This window comes from Phocoena sinus, chromosome 13 (genome assembly GCF_008692025.1).
Source record: "Phocoena sinus isolate mPhoSin1 chromosome 13, mPhoSin1.pri, whole genome shotgun sequence".
NCBI lineage: Eukaryota > Metazoa > Chordata > Mammalia > Artiodactyla > Phocoenidae > Phocoena > Phocoena sinus.
Window position 1 is genome coordinate 86,210,933 of NC_045775.1, and position 27,448 is coordinate 86,238,380.

Consider the following 27,448-nt stretch of genomic DNA (forward strand, 5'->3'; position numbering starts at 1 on the left):
GCCCCGCCCCTAGGCGGAAGCGAGCGGCTGCGCCTGCGCAGAGCTGAACGCCGCGGGCGGGCCTTCTTGGGCTGTGCTTCCTAAGCAGGCGCGGCGGGGGGGAGTCTGCACGGGTTCCCGCTGGTTCGCGTCCCGCCCGGGGAGTGGACGTGTGTGCACGACGCGCTGGTTTTATGACGGTGATAATGAAGCTCTGCGTATCCTGGGGATAAAGAGCCCGCCGCCCATGCTATTGGAGGGCTGGAGGTAATTGAGATAATGAGCTTCACCTGAGGAGTGGTAGGGGTGGGCCTAGGTGGTAGCGCCGGCTTCGGTGGGAAGATGCGCGGACCGAGGGCCCTAGTTGGCTGTGACTGACCTGGAGAAAGTTCCTTTGGCCCCTCCCGGTTTCGGTTTGCCCCCTTGAAACACAGGAGGACATAGTGTGGACCAGCCTCCTGGAGTTGTAAGGATTCTACAAAAGCCGCGAGCGCTTTCTCTGGGGCCTGCGACGGGAACTCATATCTGGAACATTCGCTGTCCTTTAGGCAAGTTGGAGCCGGCTGGTTTTGAGGTTTTCCATCGCAAGAGGGCAGGGCTTCCACCAGGGACGTAACAAAGGTGCTATTGAGAGGAGAGGAGGCCGTCATATGGACGTTTGGGCCTCCAGGTGCTACCAACCCGTTAGGAAGCAAAAGGGGTACCTCTCCTGGCTGGAGTGATGGAGCCTGGTTAGCGAGGAGAAATTGGGTGATGTGTGAGGAGTGTGATGTGTGATGTGTGATGGAGTGAGGAAGGACTTTATGTGGAAAATTCCAGAAACATGGAAACAAAAGAAGATAGAACTCTGGAAAATCAGTTCCTGAACTCGCGAAGGAAGAGTTTCATCCTTGCATGAAGTAAAGACCCCTGACCAGCTTATGTTTAGGCTGAGGGCAAGTGAAGGAAGAAATAAGTAGGAAAAAAAAATCTCAGTTTTGGAATCAGTGTCTCTTGTTATTCCTATAATAGCTGTTTCCAGGAATAAGTTGATTAAGGGACACTTAGTTTCAAGCTTCATCTATAGATATGAAATTTTATATGTTAATTGTCATGCTGTTGTCAATTTGAATTAGGTCATTAACATTACTACTGTTTCTGAAATCTCTAGAAAAGTTTTCTCCTTTAGATAAAGAACCTTGGCAAAAAAAAAAAAAAAAAAAAAAAAAGAAATAGGTAGCAAAAGAAGGAAGCCATAGATATCAGCTAGGACCTTGGGCCCGGGCCCAGTACAGAAGTGAGGACATGTAGAAGCTTTGCATATTTTCTCTCTGTTATACATGTGGGTGTTCGCGTATGCTAATCTTCTTCTGTCTTCTTCCAAGTGTAATTTTACATACAAGCAGTTGGAGCCTAACTTTACAATTTAGTCTTTAGGTAACAGAAAATGTAGTAAGACTGACTGAATTTGAGGAGTAATTGAGTGATGTATAGAGCCAGAATGGGTGCAACGACCGTTGAGACTTTTTTTCTTGTGTTAGGTGGAAAAATAGAGTTGTTTTATGAAAATTGAAATGTGAACAGAAGGATGCATTTGGAAGCTGAGTACCGAAGAATGGACCGTGCCAGTTTTCAGTTTATTGCTCTTAGCTCCAGATACACGCCTTATTGCCTTGCTGTGTGACCCTGGAGCTGGACCCTGTAAACGTATCTCCTTTGCTAGGTGGCATGATGTTAAACTCTGGCAATAGACCATGCTGAGGGACACTGCATGGGGAAGGAGCTTCTCTTCCAGACCAGTGTGCTGTGTGTGGTAGCCATGAGAATGTGAGACACTTAGTGTTCCTTAGCCCCCAGCAAGGTTCAGTGGCACCCATACAGGCGGCAAGTTCAGTGGGCATCGCAGCTGCTTTCCAGGGGAACCTCCCAGGTGCCCCAGCAAGTAACTTCCTGGCCATTTCCGTAGGCACCCCTCTGGTGGCTTCCCAGTGAGTTTCATCAGTTTCCCAGCTGAATGCAGTAGGCAAGCACAAGATATAAAAGACATCTGTATTTGATAGAAAGATGTAAAATTGTCCCTATTCATAAACCACATGGTCATCTATGTAGAAAACACTAAGGAATCTACAAAAAAATGTACTAGAACTAGATCCCAATGGAGTTAAACTAGATAACAGAAAAGTAGCTGAAACACTCAGAAATATCTGGAGATTAACAGCACAGTTCTAAATAACGCATAGTCAAAGATACACTCTCAAGATAAATTAAAAAAAATATTTTCAACCAAATGAAAGTGAAAATACAACTTATCAAACTTGGCAGATGCAACAAATGTGGCACTTGGAAATTTATAGCATTGAATGCATATGTTAGAAAAAAGATCTAAAATCAATAATCCAGGATTCCACTGTAGGAAACTAGAAGGAGAGCAATTTTACTTTCTTTGTTTAGAACCAATTTTCTGATCTATATCACATTCCTTCTTCCTGAAGAACTTCTTTTAACATTTCTTATCTTATGTGCTGGCAATGAATTCCCCCTGTTTTTATTGTATGACTAGGCTTGTTTTTTCCTTTACTTTTAAAGGGTATAGAATTCTAGAGTGAGATGTGGGTTTTTTCTTCATTCAGTCCTTAAAAGATTTCACTCTATTGTTTTCATCCTTGTATATTATCTGATGATACGTCTGCTGTGTTCTTCTGTAGGTAATTTGTGTTTTCCCTCTGGCTGCCTCTAAGATTTTATCTTTTTCTTTGATATTCAGCAGTTTGAATATGATAGGCCTACTTGTGTGCTTTTTCTACTTTGGTATTAATCCTGCTTTATACTGTCTGAGTTTCTTTGATCTGTTATTTGCTGTGTTTCTCATTTAGGAACATTTTCAGCCATATTTCTTCAGATACTTCTCTGCCCCATTTTCTGCCTTGTACTTCCGGGACTCCAGTGATGCAGTAGCATGACCTAATGCTATTACCCATTAGACCTTGAATGATGTGTTCTGTTTAGTTTTTTCTTTCACTCTTTTTTTCTTTTCATATTTCAGCTGGGATAATTTCTATTGATCTGTCTTCAAGTTCACTGATTCTTCCCTTGTCTGTGTTCAGTCTGCTGATGAAATTGTCAAAGACAATCACCATCTCTGTTATTGTGTTTTGATATCTAGAATTTGCATTTGATTTTTTTCTTACAGTTTACATTTCTGCTGAAGATGCCTATCTGGTCTTAAATATTGTCTACCTTTTCCAACATAATCTTTAACATATTTATCATAATTATTTTAATTTTATTGTGTGATAATTTCAACATCTGTGTCATATCTGGGTTTGGTTATGACGATTGCTTTGTCTCTTCAGACTGTGTTTTTTCTTTCTTTTTTTTTAAACAACATTACTGAGATATAATTCACATACTACACAATCAACCTATTTAACATGTGTAATTCAATAACTTCTAAAATATTTACAGAATTGTGCAACCATCACAAAAATCAATTTTCAAATATCTTAATCACTCCAAAAAGAAAACCTGCACATCTTAAGCATAACCCTCCAAACCCCCAGCCCTCCAAAGCTTAGGTAACCACTAATGTACTTTCTGACTCTACATTTGCTTATTCTGGATATTTCAGAATGCATGGAATTATGTAATATGTGTTCCTTTGTGACTTTTTTTCTCTTAGTATAATGATTTCATAGTTCATCCATATGGTAGCATGGATGCTAAATAACATTCATTGTGTGGTTATACCACATATTATTTATTCCTTCATTAGTTGATGGACATTTGGGTTGTTTCCAATTTTTGGATATTATGAATAATGCTGCTATGAACATTTGTGTACAAGTTTTTGTGTAGATATATGTTTTCATTTCTCTCACAGTGGAGCTTCTAGGTCATTTGGTAACTTTACATTTAAACATGGAGGAACTGTCAAACTGTTTTCTACCGGCAATATATGAGTGTTCTAATTTCTCGACATCCTCATCAACACTTGTTATCTAATGATTGTGGATTTACATTTCCCTGATGGGCGATAATATTGAGCATCTTTTCATGTGCTTATGGGTCATTTGCATATCTTCTTTGAAGAAATGTCTGTTCAGACACTTTGCCCATTTCTAAAATGGTTGTTTGTCTTTTTATTATTGAGTTGTAAGAGTTCTTTATATATTCTAGATACGAGTCCTTTATCAGATATATATACTTTGCAAATCTTTCTCCCAGTCGAGGGTTATTTTTTCACCTACTTGATAGTGTCCACTAATGAACAAAAGTTTATTTTGCTAATGTCCAGTTTATCTAATTTTTGTATTGCTGTGCTTTTGCTGTGACATATAAGAAACCATTGCCTAATTAATGATCATGAATATTTATACCCGTGTTTTCTACTAAGAGTTATATGGTTTTAGCTCTTACATTTAGGCCTGTAGTCTATTGTGAATTACTATTTTTTGTAAATTTTGCGAGATAAGGAGGGAGTGGGCCATGGCTAAAATGTCAAAGGACTCTTGCTGTTCTTGTCAAAATTTAAGTAGATTTTTTTGAATAAATGTTTCTTCATTTGCTCTTTGCTTTTAGGACAATTTTCTTAGACTTTAAATGGTCAGATGTTTTAAATAGATTTCACGAGTTATACTAGTTTCACCGGGGAATGGATCCGTGGAACTGCCCTGGCTGTCATTCTGGAAGTAGAACTCAGACTGGTTTTTCTTGCTTTTCACATTCCTGTAATATTTTGTTGAAAGCTTGGCATGTTGTATAGGACAGTAATAGTGAAATAATACTATTACATATATATACACACACTTTGCCTCCTGCCAGTCCTTCACTGTGAGGGTGTGTGTTAATCTGGTCGAGAGTGGTCTGAGATTGTAGTTTGTTGTTGCCGTGGTTGCCCTCCAGACACCATACGCTTGACCTTTCTCTAGTGCAGTGTTTCTCAACTACGGTGATTTTGCCTCCTGGGGACATTTGGCGCTGCCTGGAACATCTTTGAATTTGAGGTGTGCTACTGGCGTCTAGTGAATAGAGACTAGAGATACTGATGAATAGCCTACAACTCATAGGGCAGCACCCCACCCTCCACAACAGAATTATCCAGTACCTAATGCCCGTGGTGCCGAATTTCTGTTACAGTTCTAGGTGTATTCCACTGTTTTTTGTACTTGACCCATGTTGGCATGTTGGTGGCCGGCAGGGGAGGGGAGCATTCTCCGATAACTGTGTCTCAGCCAGGCTCTGTCTTAGACGGGCCCTGCAAACCTGAGTCTTGGGGGTGCAGCCTTCACAAATGCTCCCATCCCTCTTTCAGCTGTAGTGCTGGGCCTGGCATCACATATTCCAGCTCCTCTCTTAGGGACAGAGGTTTTTTTTTGGTTGTTTTTTTTTAGTAGACTTTATTATTTAGAACAGTTTTAGGTTCACAGAAAAATTGAGCATGAAATACAGAGAGTTCCCATATATCCTCTGTATCCACACACACAAACCCAGCCTCCCTGATTATCAGCGTCCTGCACCACCGTGGTATGTTTTTTATAGTCAGGGAACCTACACTGACTGGTAGTTATATCCCCCAGAGTCCATTGCTTACTTAAGGGTTCACTCTCGGTGTTACATATTCTGTGGGTTTGGACAAATGTACCAGGATCTGTATCCACCATTATGGATTCATACAGAGTAGTTTCACTACAATTCTCCATGCTCTGTGCACATTCCTGCTTCTCTCTCAGGGGGAGAAAGTTTCTCCTCCCTCCCTTCTTTCCTTCCTTTCTTTCTCTCTCTATCCCTTTCTTTCTTGTTTTATTAACCTCTTGTCTTACTCAGCCACAGAGGGTTTCCACCAGTGCCCTAATGTGACAATTTTGTTGCTCTTCCCCATGAAGATTAAGGCTTTTGTTCCATAGGGGAGAGAGGTCAGTGGTTTGGCAGTGCCTGCTTTTCTGCTCTCCCAGCCAATACCAAGATGGGAAAGGATCTCAAGGATTGTTGAGAAAAAGTAAGCTGATCAAATCCTCCTTTATTGGGACCTGCAGGGTCTTCATGCTGACCACACTTGGCCTGTATTGATTCATTAGACCTTTTTTTTTAATAGATCTTTATTGGAGTACAACTGCTTCACAATACCGTGTTAGTTTCTGTTGTACAACAAAGTGAATCAGCTATATGCATACACATATCCCCTCTCTCTTGAGCCTCCCTCCCACCCTCCCTATCCCACCCCTCTAGGTGGTCACAAAGCACCGAGCCGATCTCCCTGTGCTATGCAGCTGCTTCCCACCAGCCAACTATTTTACATTCAGTAGTGTATATATGTCGATGCTACTCTCATTTCGCCCCAGCTTCACCTTCCCACCCCATGTCCTCAAGTCCATTCTCTGTGTCTGCCTCTTTATTCCTGCCCTGCAACTAGGTTCATCAGTACCATTTTTTTTTTTTTTTTTTAGATTCCATTTATATGCGTTAGCCTACGGTATTTGTTTTTCTCTTTCTGACTTACTTCACTCTGTATGACAGACTCTAGGTCCATCCACCTCACTACAAATAACTCAATTTCGTTTCTTTTTATGGCTGAGTAATATTCCAAAATAGGACTTAATTACTCTTAAAAGCCTTTGCACAGCAAAGGAAACCATAAACAAGACAAAAAGACAACCCTCAGAATGGGAGAAAATATTTGCAAATGAAACAACAGACAAAGGATTAATCTCCAAAATATACAAACAGCTCATGGAGCTCAATATCAAAAAAACAAGCAATCCAGTTAAAAAATGGGCAGAAGACCTAAGTAGACATTTCACCAAGGAAGCCATGCAGATGGCCAAGAGGCACATGAGAAGATGCTCAGCATCACTAATTATTAGGGAAATGCAAATCATTAGAACTTTTTAGCTGAATATTCTTAGGAACTTACATGCTTGCCATTCTGCATTTCCCCAAAGCTTGGGTCCCTTTTCTTCCCACAGAAGAAAGACAAGTTTTCCTCAGAAACACAAGTTAGTTGATTGTTTACTTGAGACCTTGATTCTCCCATGGGTTCAAGAAAAGTCATGCATTTGAAGTTAGTCTCACCTTTTACTTGCAGGGAAGGTGGCAGAATGCTCTGCCCAGTTCTCTATAAACTCCAAGATGGAAATGGAAGCCTTATTGCTTTTTCCCCATTGTAGTATTTCTTTGACAACTGATGCTGAACTGAGATCTGCCTAGAGCATCTAACTCTTGACTTTATCTCTGTGTTCTGGGGTGACACGTTAAGGCCTCACCCTTACAACCTCATTTAACCGGAATTGCCTCCTCATGGGTCCTGATTCCATATGTAGTCACAGTGGTGGTCAGGGATTCAACAGATGAATTTGGGGAAGAGTAACAAATCAGTCCGCAATAACGAACTCTGCCATAGAGAGATTCAGAGTTGCCTTGATTTTCTCGATGATGAAATGGGGGAAACCACAGCACTTACCACAGTGGGTTGTTGTGGAGGGTAAATGGCTTAATAAGCCCAAAGCTCTTAGACTAATGCTCAGGACAAAGTGAGTGCTGGGTGTTATTATTTTGTCGCTGTTGTCTTTTTTATTATTTAGCTTTTGTGCTATTTGAGTATGCTGATAAGTCCTCCCTTAACCCCTTACCACACGTGTGATTAAATTAAATAGAACTTAAGGGACTTGGCTGAGCGGGACATGAAGAGAAGTCTGTAGCACCTGCAGCGATCAGACCCTCTGCCTGTGTTCTGACTGTAATTTCACACCAATGCAACACCAGCTACTTTCCCCCGACGGACGAGACCCTCAGGGGGCACTAAGGTCACACGGGTGTGTCTCTTCCTGCCTTCCACACTCTCTCATGAATTGGATTGTCTTTCCTTTGAGGTCGACCTGTGCTGGCTCACAGACCTGGGGCTCATTTGAGCTTTTCACAAATCCCTTCTTGGAAAAGTCTTAGGAATGGAAATGTAAAAGTCCATCTTCATCTTTACAAATAAAGAAAGACCCAGTGGCAAAGGTATTTAAGGGGAAGGCAACATCCCCAGAGCCAAGGATAAATAAAAGTGTCTTTCTCTAGCTTAAGACTCAAGTCAAGTGTGCAACTTTGACAACCAGGAGACCAGAGAGGGGAACCTTTTCATTCACAGGCTTCTGGTATATGGAATATACGTGTACCCTCAGAAAGAAATACAACGAGACAAAGGGATGAGTAAATTAAATCAAAATTATAATCGTTAAATGTGTATTTCTTTATATAATACATTCCTATGGTTACATAATTTTCATTTCTATTTTCATGTATCAGAAAATTTCCCCTTTGTCCTCAGTTTTGTTTCTGAAATGTTTTTTTCTGTGTTGATTGCAATTGAAGGCAGGTTTTTAAAAAAATAAGTTCCAAGTTTTTTGTGCCTTTCAAGAGTTAATGCACTTGAGTGCACTAAGAGTTCTTTATGGGAATTGAACTTGGAGCTAGGCATCGGACACTTTTACAAAGTGAAAGATATTTTTGTAATATAACTCCCTTTGTTTGAGTTACTTGTGTAAGTAGCTCTCAATTTAGTGGAGTGTAAATTGCCCACATTAATGAAGTGAATGAGCCTGTGGATCCTGATACAGTGTGTTCAGCATAAGCTATTTATCAGGGCCTTGGTACTTTGATGGCACCATCTTAGTTAAGGCTGTTCAGCATCATATCCTGTGAAAATAGAAAATCCTTTCACTACAGTATTTGTGTGATATAAAAATCCCAATAGCAAATCCTTGTTCTACAATATTTGCATTATATAAAAATCCCAGTGGACCAGTGGACCATGGAATGCAATTTTTTACTGTGGCCAGAAGATGGCAATGTTCAACCCAATTTAATTCAACTCAGTAAGATTGCTACTTGGTCAGCTAAGTTTTTACTGAGCACGTACATAAAGCATTGTGCTAGGTGTTAGGGATGTAGCAGTAAACAAAAACAGAACCTCTTATCATCCCCAAAGAGTTTATTTGTTGTTCCTGTACTCTGTGTAAGATGAGAAGGCTTGTGAAAATAATCTCTTAAAATTCCAGATTGTGGTCCTATTGTCGTATTGTTGGATGGGGGAGGTAGCAGGGAGGGTGACACACGAGAACCAAGAACCGTAACACAAAACAGATTTACAAAGGTCATTAGAGTCACAGAGACATATAGTAATGGTTCATGGGCAGGAAAAATCTGTTTCAATAGTGATCAAAGGGAAAACAATTAATTTTAGGGTCATCATTTAGTCTATTGTCTTGTGTCTAGGACTGTGGGCCCACAGTCCCTTATATGTAACCTTGAGGACCTTGTATGTAACCTTATACGTAACCTTGAGGGCCAGGTGTATTTAGAACTCAGAATTTTGAGGATTTTGAAAAAGTAGCAACATGCATATACCGTACATTACTTAACACCCCCCGTGGAACCTGGCGAGCCCTGTAATCCAACACATTCATGCTTGTGAAGTCAAATACGTAAGAATTCACACGATAGCTTATGTGCGCCCTCATGCCAATCAGGTTTGCTTTGCCAAAAGCTTTTGGTTTTCAGAAAGTTTGGATGTTGGAATGGCAGATAAGTATTGTGGTTCTGCAATATTTTATTCTAAGACAAAAAAGAATTTACCCGAAAATCTCCAAAAAACCACTCCAGTTTTCTGAAAGTTTGATTTGTATATTTGTTTACACATTTGTTCAGCACTTTTGGATGGTGAGCCATTGTCGTGTTTTTTTTAAACTAAAGTGAACCAGAATTAATTTTTTTGGAGAATGTTTAGATAGTTTCATTAGATACTTTGAGATAATTAAGACTATTACAATATCAAGATTAGAAATTATGACCTTAGAAAAAAATATTTTGCTCCTTATCACTCACAAATTAAGCATGGTTTGGGATTTCTGCTAAGTTTTAGTGTATTTATCGATAAAAAAGCACAGTTAACTAAATAAAAAGACATTTAATCAAAATAGGCAAAGCCTTCCATTGTCTATGGTCATCTAGCCTTTGGTTGTCAAGTTTTATTTAATCTGTTAAAAAAAAATTTACCACACCACCTTGGAATGCTAATGATCTTTGTATCCTCAAGATTTTGAAAGGTTGACTACAAATTTTTTAGATTGAAAAATTAAAAACATTTTTGCCATAATTTCTCTCAATGACAAGAGACTCTAAAGGGGATGCTATTTCCAGGAAGTCAGGCGGATTGCCAAGTGAAATTATGACAGTAGAAATAATCATAATGACGGGAAAAAAGGCAGGGATGAACAGAGAATTCATGGATCTTTCAGAATGGCAAAACGCAACTGATACATGGTGACTTCTCATATCTGATTTCACAAAGTGTCTATGTTTGTTTGCTTCACTGTTTAGTCTTTATGTTCTCAAAAGTATTTGAAGCTGCTTACATAAACACATACAAAATAATAGGTTAAAAATATGTGTGTGAGAGAGAGAAAGTCAGGGGCACACAGAAAGGAAACTAAGGAAGTCAGGGTAGGGGAGGGAAGCAGGAAGCTGGGACGTCGCCTTTTGCACATTTGCCCCTGAGCTTTCCAGGTACCAAAATGAAGAAAAGTACTCTCAGTGCCATGAGAATTAAGCTCGTTGAGGGTAGAGAGCACATTTTATTCACTGTCACGGTTCTAGGACACAGCACCCTGTCTTAGAACAGGCAAGTGATATGCATTTGTCAAATGAATCAAGTATAGTGTCTCTAAGATGAAAAATAACAGTAGTGCTCTGTGGAAACACAACACTTTTTTAGCATCCAGAAATTTCCTCCAGGTCTTCATAATGGGACACTGTAGATGTTGGGACCAGTGTCCCCAGTAACATCTTGAAGGATAATGGGGCAGATTGTCCGTGGGACATTTGTTCATTCATTATTAATTTATTCATTGAACAAAATTTCTCGACCCAGTTTTTTTCAAGACACAGGAACTGACAACTGTCTAGAAGGGCAGGAGTGTAGTTAAATATATGGGAAAGTGGTATAGGGTGTATAATACAGTCTCCTTGGAGAGTGCTGATGGTAACTCAACACTTAGAAGAACATACTGCACACCGTAGCATAATGGTGAATGTTCGTGGAATGGATTAATGAAGAGTTCACCAGCTAGGAGGAAGAGAAGGGACTTCTCATCTGAGGGGAGCAGAATGGGCAGAGATTTGGGGAACTGCTGGTGACCTAGGAGGGAGGATGGTGTGTATGGGTGAGAGGAGGGCTGGGAGCCCTTGGTGAGAAGTTAGCCTGTGGGAATAAACCTGAGTCAGATCTGGGATGCTAGCATCGGGAGTTTTATTTTCTTTTCTTTTTAAAAATATATTTTTTCCATCAAGAATGATCCCCAGCTAAAGGCAGGATAGAAGAGAAGCCTAACGTGTGTGATGCACCAGCTCGTCTGATGCACGTCCTCTTACTTGATACCCCCGATCATCTGCTGAAGCGTTGTTCCCGTTTTCCGTATTAAAAAAACTCAGAGAAACCTGTCCTAAATACCTCCCTGTTCATTCATTAAGACAACACTCAGTGCATGCTAACCACGTGCCAGCCCCACCTCCCGCCTAGGCAACCCTGGGCGGGGGCGTATGTCACTGCGCTTCGGTCTCCTGGCTTGTACACTGGGAGTCGTGAGAATGAACAGGTTAACAGACATAATGTCTCAGAAGAGTGCCATCCTTAGGGACGGTGGGAGGGAGGGAGACGCAAGAGGGAGGGGATATAGGGATATATGTATATGTATAGCTGATTTACTTTGTTATAAAGCAGAAACTAACACACCATTGTAAAGCAATTATACTCCAATTTAAAAAAAAAAAACCCTCAGAGACTCAGAGAGTTGAACCATTTGCCCAATATCAGTCATCTGTGAAAGGAAAGTCCACCTCTTCTTAATTCAATGAAATACTCGTTCTGAGATACCAGTAACAAGGGAGAACGTGGGAATGAGAGCTGGTCCCTACAGTTCCTGTTCTTGTCCCAGGTTCACCAGGTCCTGGAGGGTCATTTCCTGGTTCTCAGTCAGCCATGTTGCCTTCTCATGGAGCCTCAGGGATCCAGAGGACAGACTGAAAGTTATAAACAAATTATTGTGAATTGCCTTTGGCAGTGGGACCCCATGCAGAGCTCTCTTTGCTTACCTCTGGCCTTCTACCTGTGACCAGCAACATCTTTAACTCCTACCAAGAAGACCTTTAGATGCTGAAATTCCCACCCAAGACATGGATTATTTCATATTCTACCTACTGAAGACTTACTTGTACTCAAGGCATCTAATATGCTTGGGATGGTGTCTGCTACACAGTAGATGCTCATGAGTATTAGTTATTATCATTCACCTCCATTTACATTTCTGACCATCAAGGTCTCCCACAGGATTGAACCTGAGACACCATGCTTATGCTTGTGCTCTTGCAGATTCACTGTGACAAGCATAGCAGCGTAAAACAGATTCAGTATTCTCTAAAGGAGTGGGCACGTACAGTAGCAATGGAGTTGTTCTATTATAGGATTACTGTGAGTTGAGGTTGGTGCTAAGGTATGTCTGTCTCCCCTCATCATCTGGTCTAGAAAAGAGGCTGAAAGGGAAAAGATCCAACGTCTGAATTTGTAAAGAGATCATGAGGACACAGCAGCTGTTTAACAATCACCCTGGAGTATAGACAGTTTTTTAAGCTGCCGAGAGAACTTGGGGAAGAGATACTGAATGATTGTTGGGAGCATTTTAGGAATCATGGTAAATTAGGAGTTTCAAATGGTAGACAAATGGTCCGGTTTTCTAAAGAAAGATACTTTTTGACCTCTGGATAGTTCTATTTTATTTCTAAATAAGAGTCTACTATGGATTCTTTTTTTTTTTTTACATCTTTATTGGAGTATAATTGCTTTACAATGGTGTGTTAGTTTCTGCTTTATAACAAAGTGAATCAGTTATACATAAGTTCCTATATCTCTTCCCTCTTGTGTCTCCCTCCCTCCCACTCTACCTATCCCACCCTGCTAGGTGGTCACAAAGCACTGTGCTGATCTCCCTGTGCTATGCGGCTGCTTGCCACCAGCTATCTATTTTACGTTTGGTAGTGTATATATGTCCATGCCAATCTCTCACTTTGTCACAGCTTACCCTTCTCCCTCCCCATATGCTCAAGTCCATTCTCTAGTAGGTCTGTGTCTTTATTCCTGTCCTACCCCTAGGTTCTTCATGACATTTTTTTCTCTTAGATTCCATATATATGTGTTAGCATACAGTATTTGTCTTTCTCTTTCTGACTTACTTCACTCTGTATGACAGACTCTAGGTCCATCCACCTCACTACAAATAACTCAATTTCGTTTCTTTTTATGGCTGAGTAATATTCCATTGTATATATGTGCCATATCTTCTTTATCCATTCATCCGATGATGGACACTTAGGTTGCTTCTATCTCCTGGCTATTGTAAGTAGAGCTGCAATGAACATTTTGGTACGTGACTCTTTTTGAATTCTGGTTTTCTCAGGGTATATGCCCAGTAGTGGGATTGCTGGGTCATATGGTAGCTCTATTTGTAGTTTTTTAAGGAACCTCCATACTGTTCTCCATAGTGGCTGTACCAATTCACATTCCCACCAGCAGTGCAAGAGTGTTCCCTTTTCTCCGCACCCTCTCCAGCATTTATTGTTTCTAGATTTTTGATGATGGCCATTCTGACCAGTGTGAGATGATATCTCATTGTAGTTTTTTTGGTTTTTTTTGTTTTTGTTTTTTTTTGCAGTACGCGGGCCTCTCACTGTTGTGGCCTCTCCCGTTGTGGAGCACAGGCTCTGGACATACAGGCTCAGCGGCCGTGGCTCATAGGTCCAGCCACTCTGTGGCATGTGGGATCTTCCCAGACTGGGGCACGAACCCGTGTCCCCTGCATTGGCAGGCGGACTTTCAACCACTGCGCCACCAGGGAAGCCCCTCATTGTAGTTTTGATTTGCATTTCTCTAATGATTAATGATGTTGAGCATTCTTTCATGTGTTTGTTGGCAATCTGTATATCTTCTTTGGAGAAATGTCTATTTAGATCTTCTGCTCATTTTTGGATTGGGTTGTTTGTTTTTTTGTTATCGAGCTGCATGAGCTGCTTGTAAGTTTTGGAGATTAATCCTTTGTCAGTTGCTTCATTTACAAATATTTTCTTCCATTCTGAGGGTTGTCTTTTGGTCTTGTTTATGGTTTCTTTTGCTGTACAAAAGCTTTGAAGTTTCATTAGGTCCCAGTTGTTTATTTTTGTTTTTATTTCCATTTCTCTAGGAGGTGGGTCAAAAAGGATCTTGCTGTGATTTATGTCGTAGAGTGTTCTGCCTATGTTTTCCTCTAAGAGTTTGATAGTTTCTGGCCTTACATTTAGATCTTTAGTCCATTTTGAGCTTATTTTTGTGTATGGTGTTAGGGAGTGTTCTAATCTCATACTTTTACATGTACCTGTCCAGTTTTCCCAGCACCACTTATTGAAGAGGCTGTCCTTTCTCCACTGTACATTCCTGCCTCCTTTATCAAAGACAAGGTGACCATATGTGCGTGGGTTTATCTCTGGGCTTTCTATCCTGTTCCATTGATCTATCTTTCTGTTTTTGTGCCAGTACCATACTGTCTTGATTACTGTAGCTTTGTAGTATAGTCTGAAGTCAGGGATCCTGATTCCTCCAGCTCCGTTTTTTGTTCTCAAGGTTGCTTTGGCTATTCGGGGTCTTTTGTGTTTCCATACAAATTGTGAAATTTTTTGTTCTAGTTCTGTGAAAAATGCCAGTGGTAGTTTGATAGGGAGGTTATCTACAGAGGAAGCACAGACCCTGCTAAAATCCACTTCTCCAAGTTTCACAAACAGCAGGCCAGATCAGAGCCATTTCTTCTTGATGGATTAGCAGTTGGCTAGCTCAGGAAGCTACGTATTTGTATTACAGCCAAGAGTCCTAGTACAAATGGATTTTTCTTTTTATCTTAGTGCCCCTTGTGTGTCAAGCACTGTGAGAAGCACTGAGGATAACTGAGCTAAAGGAGTTCAGTTTGATGATGTCGGAAGTAGTCTATGATATCTTTCTCGAATGGTTGGAAACAATTAGATTGGTTACATTAGTAGCTGCTTTGATAAATATACATTTTGATAATGATACTTATACCTTTTTGGATACACCAAAACATGGTGAAAAAATATTAGTTGATAGACCTCATCCAGAAAGACGATTTTTTGTTTGTGACCGAAACCAAAATTGAGATGAACTGTAGCAATAATAGATCCTGCACTCTTTCTACTTATTTTAACAATCCAGTTGTTTGTGTGTGTGTTTGTGAATGTGTGTGTGTTAAAGATTTAGTATTAATGCATAGATTTTTACATGTCATTACAATATAAATAAAATAAATACAACCTTCCTAAAAGGATTCCTCTTCCTCTGCAAACAACAGCATTGTCACCTACAGTAAAGCTGCAAAACCACAACCACAGTCGTCTTGGGAGGGTGTGTGTGGCTGAGCAGGAGGCTGTGACTGGGGCGGCCAGAAGCTTATTGTAACCTTAGGTACCTCATTCTGAAGAATCTTTTTTTCTCACTAGCTCATGAACTCCTCAAGGTAAGGCCCTGCGTATCTGATAAAATGCGTGGACCCTCGCAAGTTCTCAGTAAGCACTTCTTGAAGATGCATTCCCCCGCCCCCAACAAAAACCCCCTTAATTTGATCTTATATTGTATTAATTATAGAACAGCATCTTTGTTAGTTTCCTATTGCTGCTGTAACAGTATAACAAATTAACACAAAGTCAGTGGCTTAAAAACAACTCAGATTTACTATCCTGCAGTTCCAGAGGTCAGAAATCCCCAAAGTCAAGGTATTGGTAGGGCAACATTCCTTCCTGGAGGCTCTTGGAGAGAATCTGTTTTATTCCCTCTTCCATCCTCTAGAAGCTGCCCACAATCCTTGGCGTGTGGTCTCTTTCCTACATTTTTAAACCAGCGACTCTCCAACCCTTTTTCTGTGGTCACATTTCTTTCTCTGAGTACTGTCAGGAAAGAGTCTCTACTTTTCTTTTAAGGATTTATGTGATTAGATTGGGTCAACCTGTATAATCCAGGATATTGCTATGTAAGGTAACACATTCACAGATTACGTGATTATATTTAGGATTAGGGTATGGACATCTTTGGGAACCCGTTATTCTGCTCATCACAGCATCCAAATAAGAAAGGTGGTGATATTAACTTCGTTAGATTCTACCCGGAATATTTCGCTATGCCTCACCTCAATCAAATACTTGCAGATTGTAGCAAAGAATCAGAACGGCAAGGAGATTGGGAGTTGTTCCAATCTAAGGGATGTTTAAAGGAATGGGATGTTTAGCTTAGAAAAATGAAGACCTATATTAAGGGGTGGAGTGGGGTTTGAGGGAGGCACGAAATGATTGCTTCTTCAAAATATCAGAAAGCTCTGTCATACGACAGAGTTTAAACGTGCTATACAGCCTTGGAGGACAGAATACGATTAAGACTGGAACCTTTAGGGAAGGAGTTTGGGGCAGAAATTAAGGCAGAGCTGTGGACATTATTGATGTCCGTAAATGAAATGGCTGAAAATGGCATGGCTTGTTGATCTGCAGAATCTTATAAAGGAGATTTGAGCATTAGATGAGGGATCAGCACAGATGTACTCTCAAATTCCATTTAACCCTCACAGTCACTGATTCTATGACTTAGTGAAGTAAGAAAGAGAAAAACAAATATCGTATATTAACACATATATGTGGAATCTAGAAAAATGGTACAGATGAACGGGTTTGCAAGGCAGAAACAGAGACACAGATGTAGAGAACAAACGTATGGACGCCAAGGGGGGAAAGTATGTGGGGTGGTGGTGGTGGGATGAACTGGGAGAGATTGGGATGGACATACATACACTAATATGTATAAAATAGATAACAAGAACCTGCTATATAAAAAAATGAAATAAAATTCAAAAAAAAAAGATTCTATGACTTAGAATTCCATTCATGACTCTTGGGCACTTCTGATTGCATATAGCTGGAGCTGGTCAAGGCCCTACATCCTTACTAAGGAGTTGTCTTTTTGCCCTTGCGAATTTCATTATCTAAGGATCTATCCCATGTCAAACAGAAGTGGTGAAGGAAGTCGGTAGAGTTCAGATGACTCTTGAGAAGTTGCAGTGACCCGTGTCACAACTGGGATTATAAAAAATAGTAGCCATAGAGACTGAAAGTTTTAAAATATTACACAAATACTTAAAAAAATGCTCTCGGGCATGTTTAGACATGGAACAAAAACGAAGTGAGCTATAGAGGATAGACATGAAGAAAGTATAGATTCATTGCTATTTGGTGACTTGTATGGGTATCAGGTAAGATCCATATTTTGAGGAGGTTGAATATTTAAAATGAAGGAAACAAAAAGTAGACCATATTCTTTCATCCTAATCCAGAAAGTAATATATTTTTGAGGCTTTTTTTTCATTAGTCCACTTTTGAGATGATTATTTGGAATAACTTGTACAAGATCTGGGAGCTGCTATATATAAAGTGCTGTTTTTATGTCATAGTGTATGCTACATAAAAGTATTTTTTTCTACTTTAAGTAGTTTGTGTTACCATATTCTTGATCTTTTAAATACACTTATGAGTGTATAAGTTAAAACCTGAATTGTACTTGCTGTTACGTTAGATCTGTCAACCCACTAATTATTTTATATCCCACAAATATCCAAAAAGGATTAAGATATTAATTACAACTTCAGTTATATCCAAGAGAGGTCTTTGTGGTTCTTTATAGCTGCGGTTTATATATCTTCAAAGAGAGTCTTCAGTGTCTTTGGATTTGTAATGGTCATTCTGGATGAAGAGGAGCTTGTTCAGACACTTAAGACTTTGGGCCAGTGCCGTCAATGACCTCATACCATTCCGTCTTCTTTCCACTTCTATGGATTACCCAGAAGCAGTAACGATGATTCTGGCTAGCTCCTGATACTGCCCTCCACAGTCAGGGGAAGGTCAGTTATTTTTTGATCCCCATGGGAGAGAGACAGCTCCTCAATCAGTATCCTAAAATAGTCAGCCATTCTCAGCTGCTGGGCTGGAGTCCCTCCAGGGGAGAGCAAAGGCAATACAAATCCACCGGCTGGGTGCGAGTGCGAAGCCACCAAAACAGAAGCTAAGAGACACTTCTCAAGAAGATTCTGCCTATTCAAAAATCTTTATTCTTTTTGGTTGAGGAGCTAGGTGTTAGCTATTTTTTATTTTCTTATTTTATTTAAAGGGAAACCAGTGAATTGAAAATGAGACTAAATATTGCCATCTTCTTTGGGGCTCTCTTTGGTGCTTTGGGGGTTTTACTCTTTTTGGTGGCTTTTGGATCAGATTACTGGCTTCTTGCGACTGAAGTGGGAAAGTGTTCAGGTGAACAGAATGTGCGTTTCTTCTTCAAAATATTGTTGTACTCGATAGTAATGAGCATAGCTTTATGTATCCTCTTGAAATCCGAAAATGGTAGTGGAATGTCTATTTCTTCATAGAAGAGATATGTAGAAAGCTACTGATCATCATTACTTAGGAAAAAATACATTGCTTAAAAAATTTCCTGGAGGTAACTGTTTAGATTATGTTCCTTGTGTTGACGGCAAGTTACTTCATTTGCGTTCTGTACAGATAGAAAACGTCACTTTCCACCATGAAGGATTCTTCTGGAGATGTTGGTTTAATGGGATTGTGGAAGAGAATGATTCCAATATCTGGCAGTTCTGGTACAGTAAGTGGAATTCAGCTTTATTTTCCCCCTTGGCTTTAAAATAAAAGTGAACAGTTTCTCATTTGGTGCATGTCACTTATAAAATAGGATTGGATTCTTAGTTGTAGAATCTCAATAGGATATCTTCCAAATGTTCATAAAGTGATTCCTTTTTATTAAGTAGAAATGGCTATAGGAATAATTATTTTATTCTCTAACATGAAATTGGAGTCTGAATACTTATGGCAGAATTGAATAATCCGCTGTTTCCTTGCTCATGTTTAAAATATACCAACCCTAACAAACAAAACAGATATTATCTATAGTATTTTTTTCGAGTGTCTATTATTGCTATGTTGCGAATAAATGCTTTTATTTCTTTTGGCTATTTGGGGGGGCTTGAAATCCCAAGTTTAAAAATCCAGAATTAAAGATGTATTATTTTATATTAATAGCTTCAAAGTTTAAAAAAATCTTCTTTATAACAAAACAGTGATCAGCAGTGGCAGATGAAAGCTTGCTCTATTTGGGCTTAAACCAAGTTTGTGGGCAATATTAAGAAACGCTTTGCTTTTGATGTTTTCATTCTCTCATAGAAACTTTAAAGTTCTTTTTTGAAGTAGAATAGCTCCTTAAAAATGTGATGCATTCTTTCAACTGCTTTTTCTATATTGTGTTAATCTTTGAAAATCAATTCACTGAAAATAGCTAGCCTTTATCTTACTGCATCCAGCAATGCAAGAACTGTTTATTACCCTCAGACTTATTGTGGGTTGAAATTACCAGTCTTCTTATCAAAATGCTCCTGTGATAAATCAAAGTATGGTATTTAAACAACAGTCAAGATCATGGAATATAACGTACAAATATGAGATCACAGAAGACGAGTCAACGGTAAATGGCATATGTAAAAGGAACAAAGTAATGATGAAATGGCATTTTGAGAGAAATATTTCATAGAGTTTCTGATTGTCATTTGAGGGAGGAGAATAAGCCTGTGATCTGCCAGTGAAGGTTATTTAGACTTTGGTAAAGTGGAGTAGGTCAGACTTTGCAAGAGGAAGAGTTTGCCAAGACTTAGAGAAGGGAAGAGTATTTTACTCCTTAGAGGGTATATGATGAAATCTTCAAGGTTTCAAACAACATTAAAGTTCTTTCTTGTGGTTTCTTCAAATGCTAAAAATGTACTTGAACTATTAACTTGTATGGTCTATCATTTACATCTTTTCCCTGAAAATAGAATATAGAAGAAATTTTCTATTAATTAGAACCAATAAAGGTTAAATCTAAATTTATTAGATTTTTAAATGACTATTTTTGGAATACATACTATGTGCTAGGCATTATGTTAGGAATTGGAGAATATAGTTGTGAAAATGAATGAAATCTGGTGCTTTCAATTTTAGGGTGATATTAAGGGCGTTCTCTCCCTTGAATTAGGTCATGAGCTAGATGTTTTAAATGAATCCACTTTCCAGGTCCCCTGTGCTTTATTTACCATATGAGGTTTTTAAGGAAGTTTCCTCCCTTATTCAATAATTCTCTGAATTTGTCGATCTAACCTATAGTTTTATTTTGCTTGTGTACCCCCAGATCCTGTATTTCTCTTCTGTTAGGAACAAACCTTCACTCAGCTCCTCAGTAACAAATGCCTTTTTTTGTTCTCCTTCCTAGCCAATCAGCCACCATTGAAGAACTGCACGCATGCTTACCTGTCGCCATATCCCTTCATGAGAGGAGAGCACAACTCGACCTCCTATGACTCTGCAGTTAGTAAGTACCTCTTTCCTCAAGGCCCCTGAGAGGGGCCTTTCTTTCTGAAAGATGCCCACCACAGCATTTCTGTGGGCGAGTAAAAAATAATTTAACATTTTTAATTTCAACATGTTTTTTGATATCAGTCTGTTATATATAAAATAATAAGATGCCGTTTTTAAAACACCATTTATAATCTTAATAAAATACAACTTTGGTCTAAAATTAAAGCCATTGTAATTTGCTTTCTACTTATAAAGATAATTTTTTTTAAAGTGTGTTTTCTGATATGAAAGTAGTGGTGTACATCAGGAAGAACTGCTCCTTAAGATGTAAAACTGGTCTTACAATGGAAAATATTGTAATATACACCCTGATTTTAAAACATTTTTTTGCAGTTGTTACATATAAGAATATGATCATGCTACTGTATTTCTACAAAATGACTGAACTTTGCTGTGTGTGATATCCCATAGAAGGAGTAGAGTCTGATGTCATTAACTGGGAGTCATGATTACCTGGATCCTTTCATGTTTTCATACTATTTTTTCTATAAAAATATATAAACTAAGTTTCTATAGAAAGTACACAATATATATTTGTGTACACAAATCTAATTTTAGAAAGTACATAAGCTCAATATGTCAACTTTATTCTCAGCTGGTTTCATGAAGTTTTTAATATTGTTTATCCAAACCTTAAAACTAGGGTTGGCACAGAATTTACCAATGTCATAAACAAAGCCAAAAAATATCTGTTTTTCAAAGAAGATACTTAATATATTTAACGTTCTGAATAAATGTGTATTAGTCAGGATTCTCCGGACAATCAGTAGGGGATTGTGTGTGTGTGTGTGTGTGTGTGTATACAGAGAGAGAGATTGAGGTTGATTGATTGATTGATTGATGGCGAAATTTTAAGAATTGGCTCATGCTGTTGTGGAGGCTGGCAAGTCTGAAATCTGGGGCAAGCCCGCAGCTGGAGATTCAGATAAGACTTGAGGTTGTGGTCTTGAGTCTGAACGCTGGAAACTCGGGTAGAATATCTGTGGTGCAGTCTTGGGGAGAGTTCCTTCTTCTTCAGGAAACCTGTCTTTGTTCTTAAGTCCTTCAACTGATTGGATGAGGCCGACCTCCTCATTCTGGAGGATAATCTACTTTACTTATAGTCTGCTGATAGTAAATGCTCATCACATCTAAAAAAATACCTTTATAGCAGCATCTAGACTGCTCTTTGATCAAGCAACTGGGCACCATAGTCTAACTAAGTTGACACATAAAATTAACCATCACAGAACTTAATGAATTTTTACGTCATTCATCCATTTTCTCATCTTTATATAAAATCTGTATTTCCACACATTATAATTTTGTTCTGAGTTTGTCAAAGGATGTAGCATCTGCTTATATCACAGCATTAACATGACGTTTTATGGAGCGGGTGTGGGTCTGGATAGGAAAAGGGGTGAGGACGCAGCTGTGCTTGTCCACCAGGATTGCATGTGCTCAGAGGGTCTGTGGCTGTCGGCCTTGAAGCGTGTGCAGTGGGGATGCTTTTCCCATTGAAAACCTCATGAGGCACCTCATTCACACTAGCCAGACCCTCTTACATCGTGGATGACACGGACCCTCTCACTGATGAGAGAACAGATGGCATGGGAAGAGCAGGATAAGCCATTTTTTTTAAAAAGAATATTTATTTATTTATTTATGGCTGCATTGGGTCTTCATTGCTGCGTGTGGGCTTTCTCTAGTTGCGACGAGTGGGGGCTGCTCATTGTTGCGGTGCGCGGGCTTCTCATTGAGGTGGCTTCTCTTGTTGCAGAGCACAGGCTCTAGGTGCGTGGGCTTCAGTAGTTGTGGCACGTGGGCCCAGTAGTTGTGGCTCGCGGGCTCTAGAGCACAGACTCAGTAGTTGTGGTGCACGGGCTTAGTTGCTCCACAGCATGTGGGGTCTTCCCAGACCAGGGCTCAAACCATGTCCCCTGCACTGGCAGGCGGATTCTTAACCACTGCACCACCAGGGAAGTCCCAAACCATTTTATCATATACTACAAAAAGTTACAAAAAAGTTACATTACAAAAAATTAGGAAAATGGTACCCCTTCCTTGTCATTCTTTCTGGAACATTAGGTATTTGCATAAATATTAGTATTGCTGTTGTTGATACTCATATGTTGAGGTCCTGTGATAAGATAGGTCTTGTAAGTACCATATATTTAAAAATGAATCTACATATTTGAAAAGTTTGCACCTCAAGGAGATAGTGGAGAACTTGAAAAACAAGGTAACGTTATCTGTGCATAATAATTACGTTGGAGAAGGATAGTAAATGCATGTCAGAAAAATTACACCGCAATTACATTCGGATTATTATGTGGCATTACATATAATTACTGTGTCATCTTTTGAATCTACTGACAAAACCGTATTCCATTTTGTTTAAATTGTCAAACTCCTCTTCGGCACACATATTGTAACTCCTTATTCACTTTAAGCAACTTTATCAAACACTCTAAGTAAAAATGACTGAGGTGGGAAGAGGTATGTCCTACAGCAGAAATACTATATGCAAGTTTCGTTTATCTTCATAACACTGTACAATGATATGTGACATTATATTTGGGTGATTATTTTATTGTTTCCTTTATCCAAGAGAAGGACATAGATTTCATCAAAAAGATTCCACCCGATCGAAAGTGTGTGCTTCCTGGTTAATGAGGCCACATAGACTTCACTAGACTTCAGAACTACTCTTTGGCTGCACAGCTTCTTAATTATCAGGCATTATACATTTGCCAACTTATCTTAGGAAAGTTCAAAGTATTGTTTGTGAAATCTGATGTATCGTGGGCTGGGAAATTATTGGTAAAATGTCTTTGTATTCTCCTGATTTTTTACAGTTACAGTTAGCCAATATTTGAAATCAGTGAAAATGATACAATGGTGGATGGTTTATCTGGAAAGTCTATTTTAGAATTATTGGATATTACTGATGAAATTATTCTTTTTCATGATAAGGAGGCTGAGACTCAGAGAAACCATGTGATTCTGTCTTCACACAGCTGATCACTGGCAGAACTAATGTAAGGTCCAAGTCTCTGGTTGTTTATTGATAACCTTATAAACTACAGTGAATGAAAAGGCTGATTTTAGTTCTTAGTATTAAATCTTTTTAAGTGTAAGTCTTTTAGTTGGATCTCAATAAAAGAACAAAGTAAACTTATGTTGGCTTTTTCTGCCTTGCTGTCTGATCCTGACTTGTGTATACAGTCTGGTCTAATTCATTGTTTCCTTTATTTTTGTCTTAATCTCAAACGCATACAATCATGGTTCAAATCTAGTCATTTGGATGGTTGACCAAGCTTAGAGGGGGTGATCTAATTCTCAGAATTATTTTCTGAGCTAGGACTGCGTGCTTCAAAGTCCATTAAACAATTTCATTACTTTTTGATATGTCAGAATTTAGATTTTCTGGTTTGTTTCATGCTTAAATTCAGTCATAGTTCATTAATTTGGTAACATTTGGTGATGATGTACTGAATGTGGATTAATTTTCAAGGTAACTCAATCCTTGAGTGAATCAATCATTTCCTTTTGGTGTCCCCATAGCCTTTGATCACACCCATTGGAGTGCTCCTTGTACTTAACTGTAGTTGTTTGTTTACTGGGCTTCTTAATTATTTATTGCAACTCCCCAAAGGCACAGAATGTAACCTACTCAAATTTATATCACCAGAGCTTAGTGTAGCGCCTGGTCCCCCGTCCCCACTAATACTTGGACTAGACCAGGTTCTCCTTTATAAAAACCATGCTTTAATGTGATAATTTGTAGCACAAATTTTAATCATTTACTTGCATAATTATTTTGTTCATGTATTGCTTCCCGATTCAACTCTAAGCTCCACTGCTGTGATGTCTTTTATGTTTGACTCACCATTGTATCCACTGTAGACTGACTATTTTTGAAGAATTAATATTTCTTGAGAGTCTCCACTAACTGTGCTGTACTCTGGTGCTGGTACTGATACCCTGAGTAACTAATGATGTGTGTAGGAATTTTTTAAACCTTACTTAAATGGACTGTGGTTACTCTTAAAAAATTTTTTTTCATACTTTTTGTAATTTTTTAGGTCTTCAACATTGTTTCACGTGTCAGCTGTCCTTTGCTTTTATTGTCAATATTTATTTATTTACTTTTCTTTTCTGGTCTGTTCATCCTTCACTCATAAAAATTATAGGGTAGGGCTTCCCTGGTGGCGCAGTGGTTGAGAGTCCGTCTGCCGATGCAGGGGACACGGGTTCGTGCCCTGGTCCGGGAAGATCCCACATGCCGCGGAGCGGCTGGGCCCATGAGCCATGGCCGCGGAGCCTGCGCGTCTGGAGCCTGTGCTCCACAACGGGAGAGGCCACAACAGCGAGAGGCCTGCGTACCGCAAAAAAAAAAAAAAAAAAAAAAAAATTATAGGGTGCTGTGAATGATGTAAGACTAGAAGCAGGAAAGCAGCTAGGCAAGATATTAGTCAGCAACACATCAAGCTGGAAGTAGCAGAAAACAAACAGCAACTAAAACATAAGGGCTATTTTTCTCCCACAATAAGAAGTTCAGAAGCAGCTGCTATAATGATGCTGTCAGGGACCCAGGCCCTTTCTACCTTTTCTTCCACCATCCTTGGCAGATGGATAGCCCCTGTCATGTTCTTCTATGTTCAGAAGAGCAAACATGTCCCTAGAATTCTCCAGTAGATTTCTACCAATGCTTTCTTCATCGGAACTGTGTCACATGGCTTTGTTGGGCTGGGATGTGGAGTTGTTTGCTTTCTAGCCTCTGTGGCAGAGGAGGAGAAGGGAGAAGGGCTGGGAGTGTTGATGGATCAACCTAGAGGAGCCTCCTCAGGGGACCAGCATCGTAATCCTGCCTGGAAGTTATCAGGGCAGGACAAGGGTGAGGCAGCAAAGGTGAAGAGGGAGTGATGGATAGCAATGATATTTAATGAGTTAAATGTAAAACTTGGTAGCCAAACAAAAGAAAGCTGGAGGAATCTAGGACGATGAAGGAATTGCCTTTTGAACGAGGTGTAATTCAGTTTAAACAACATACAATCAAGGTAATACGGTCACTTTCCTCCAGACAATAAATATTATTTTAGTGTATTTCTTTCCAGTCTTTTTTTACGTGCATATTATACATTGTTTCAATCATTATAAATGCAAATGTATATCACTTTTCTATGTTTACGTCAGCACATATGTCTCCATATTTGTGCCTAATAGTTTCTCAGATTTTAAATGCTAGTTGCTACCTCCACATTAAATATAATTTTATGTGTATTATATTTGTCATAATTTGTTTTGGTTCTTCGGATTATGTTTTCATAAATGTGAATGGTGGTGAATCAAAAGATAGGAATAAAATTGCATTATCGTTATTGTGCCAAGGTACCAAATTGCTTGCCAACCAGCACTGAACTGTGAATTATTTCAAGAAAATTTGGTAGGGAGGATAGAAATGTGAGAATCAGGAGGAGGTGGCATGTTTTGAAGTGGAGGATGGGGATTTAGTTTGGATTTAGACACAGTAAATTTGGGTTGATGGTGGAATACCAGTTTGAAATAGTTCAACAAGTAGCTTGATGTGCAGAACTGACAATTAATTTAAAAGACATTAATTAGCACAACTGTTAATGATCAGGAATTGCAGACATGGTTTTTGATATTAGATATAATCTTCAAGAAAAAATGTCATAGGAAAGAAGATGGTAAAATACCAGTTATACGTAGGAGAAGGAAAGAAGCGAGGACAGTCCAGAAAGGAGAAGCAGAAAGAGGTATTGAGAAGCAAGCCAGTGGGCAGACTGGTGTGTCGTCAGAGGGGCCTACACAGGTGAGAGTCTTGGGAAAGACGTGGTGGCCCTCAGTGCAGGTGTAGAGTGAATGAGAATTGAGAAGGGGGCAAAGAGGAATTGGATAACATGCTGATAATGAAAAAGTTCTGGTGGCCCCTGGTAGCTCCCTCCCCACCAAGGACCCATAAAGAGGCCAATAAAGTCAGCTCCTTTGAAATATAAACCCACAGGCCCTGCTGGTTTGGCCTGAGACTTCCAGACCTTCTGCTCTGTGTCCCACTTCTGTGCACGGCCCATCCCCTTGGGTGGAGCCCGAGGGCCCTGCTGTCTCTTCGCGGCAATGCCTTTCCCCTCTATTTTCCTGGGCATTCTGTCACCTGATCCTCGTGAGAGCCAAGCCCTAGCGCAGGCTTCCTCCTCTTCTCCCAGGAGAGGTCAGAAGGCGGCGATCCCCCTAAAGGGGGGCAGAGCAGCGTGATGATAGGAACGTGAAACCTCACACTGGGTGTCCACGGGGGGCGAGAAGTGAGGAAGTGGAGACCTTTGCAATTAGTCAACACTGGGACTTGGAATAGCAACCAGAAGAGCACAGCCTTGCAGAGAGCACCAGGTCCTCACAAAACCATCCTGCGCTTCACTCTACAAGGCGAAATAAACCATAAAAACGAATGCCCTTATACACCACAGCTTTAAGCAGCAAATAAACGAATTGAGATTTGAGTCAAGAGTTAATATAAATTCTTAAATAATTGCGGAGACACATCAGCATGTCATAGGAATCTAATCACATCGGGATCTCCACGTCCCAACTCTACTTACAAATCAATTATGCTAGTGTAGCTGGATCTTACGTTGCAATTTTTTTGTGTTCGTATGTGGTGATTCTGGACATTGTTGTAAATTCACCAAATAGTTTTAAATACTTCTGCTCTGCCTTAGTTGTGTGGAAAAAAAGAGCATACTCTGCAAAGTTTAATGGAAAATACAATTCGTCTTTTTTTTTTTTTTGTCACGAATGTCAAGTACCTAGATGTTTGGAAATACCTTAACATTCACTTAATTTCCTACTGTTCATTCAGACATTTGGGATCATGCAGCCATGATCACGGACACAGAGTGATATTTCAGGGGGGCTATACTTCCTGGTTTCC

At 39.5% G+C, this 27,448-nt stretch overlaps 1 protein-coding gene across 5 annotated transcripts in view; it reads left to right on the forward strand.

The window, feature by feature from the left end:
• Nucleotides 1–107: 107 nt before the first annotated feature.
• The window catches only part of TMEM182 (transmembrane protein 182), a 228,475-nt gene continuing 201,134 nt past the window's right edge, over nucleotides 108–27,448 (forward strand). For 3 of the 5 annotated variants that reach the window (XR_004352992.1, XR_004352991.1, XM_032653589.1), the window contains exons 1-3: nucleotides 108–246; nucleotides 18,619–18,718; nucleotides 20,372–20,470. Coding sequence is in view for 3 of the 5 variants with exons in the window: in XM_032653589.1 (XP_032509480.1) it covers nucleotides 20,428–20,470 (43 nt within the window). In the remaining 2 variants the exon portion in view is untranslated. Of the gene's footprint in view, nucleotides 247–18,036; nucleotides 18,381–18,618; nucleotides 18,719–20,371; nucleotides 20,471–27,448 lie in introns of those variants that run through there. The other 2 variants (XM_032653588.1, XM_032653591.1) reach the window with 2 other exon arrangements.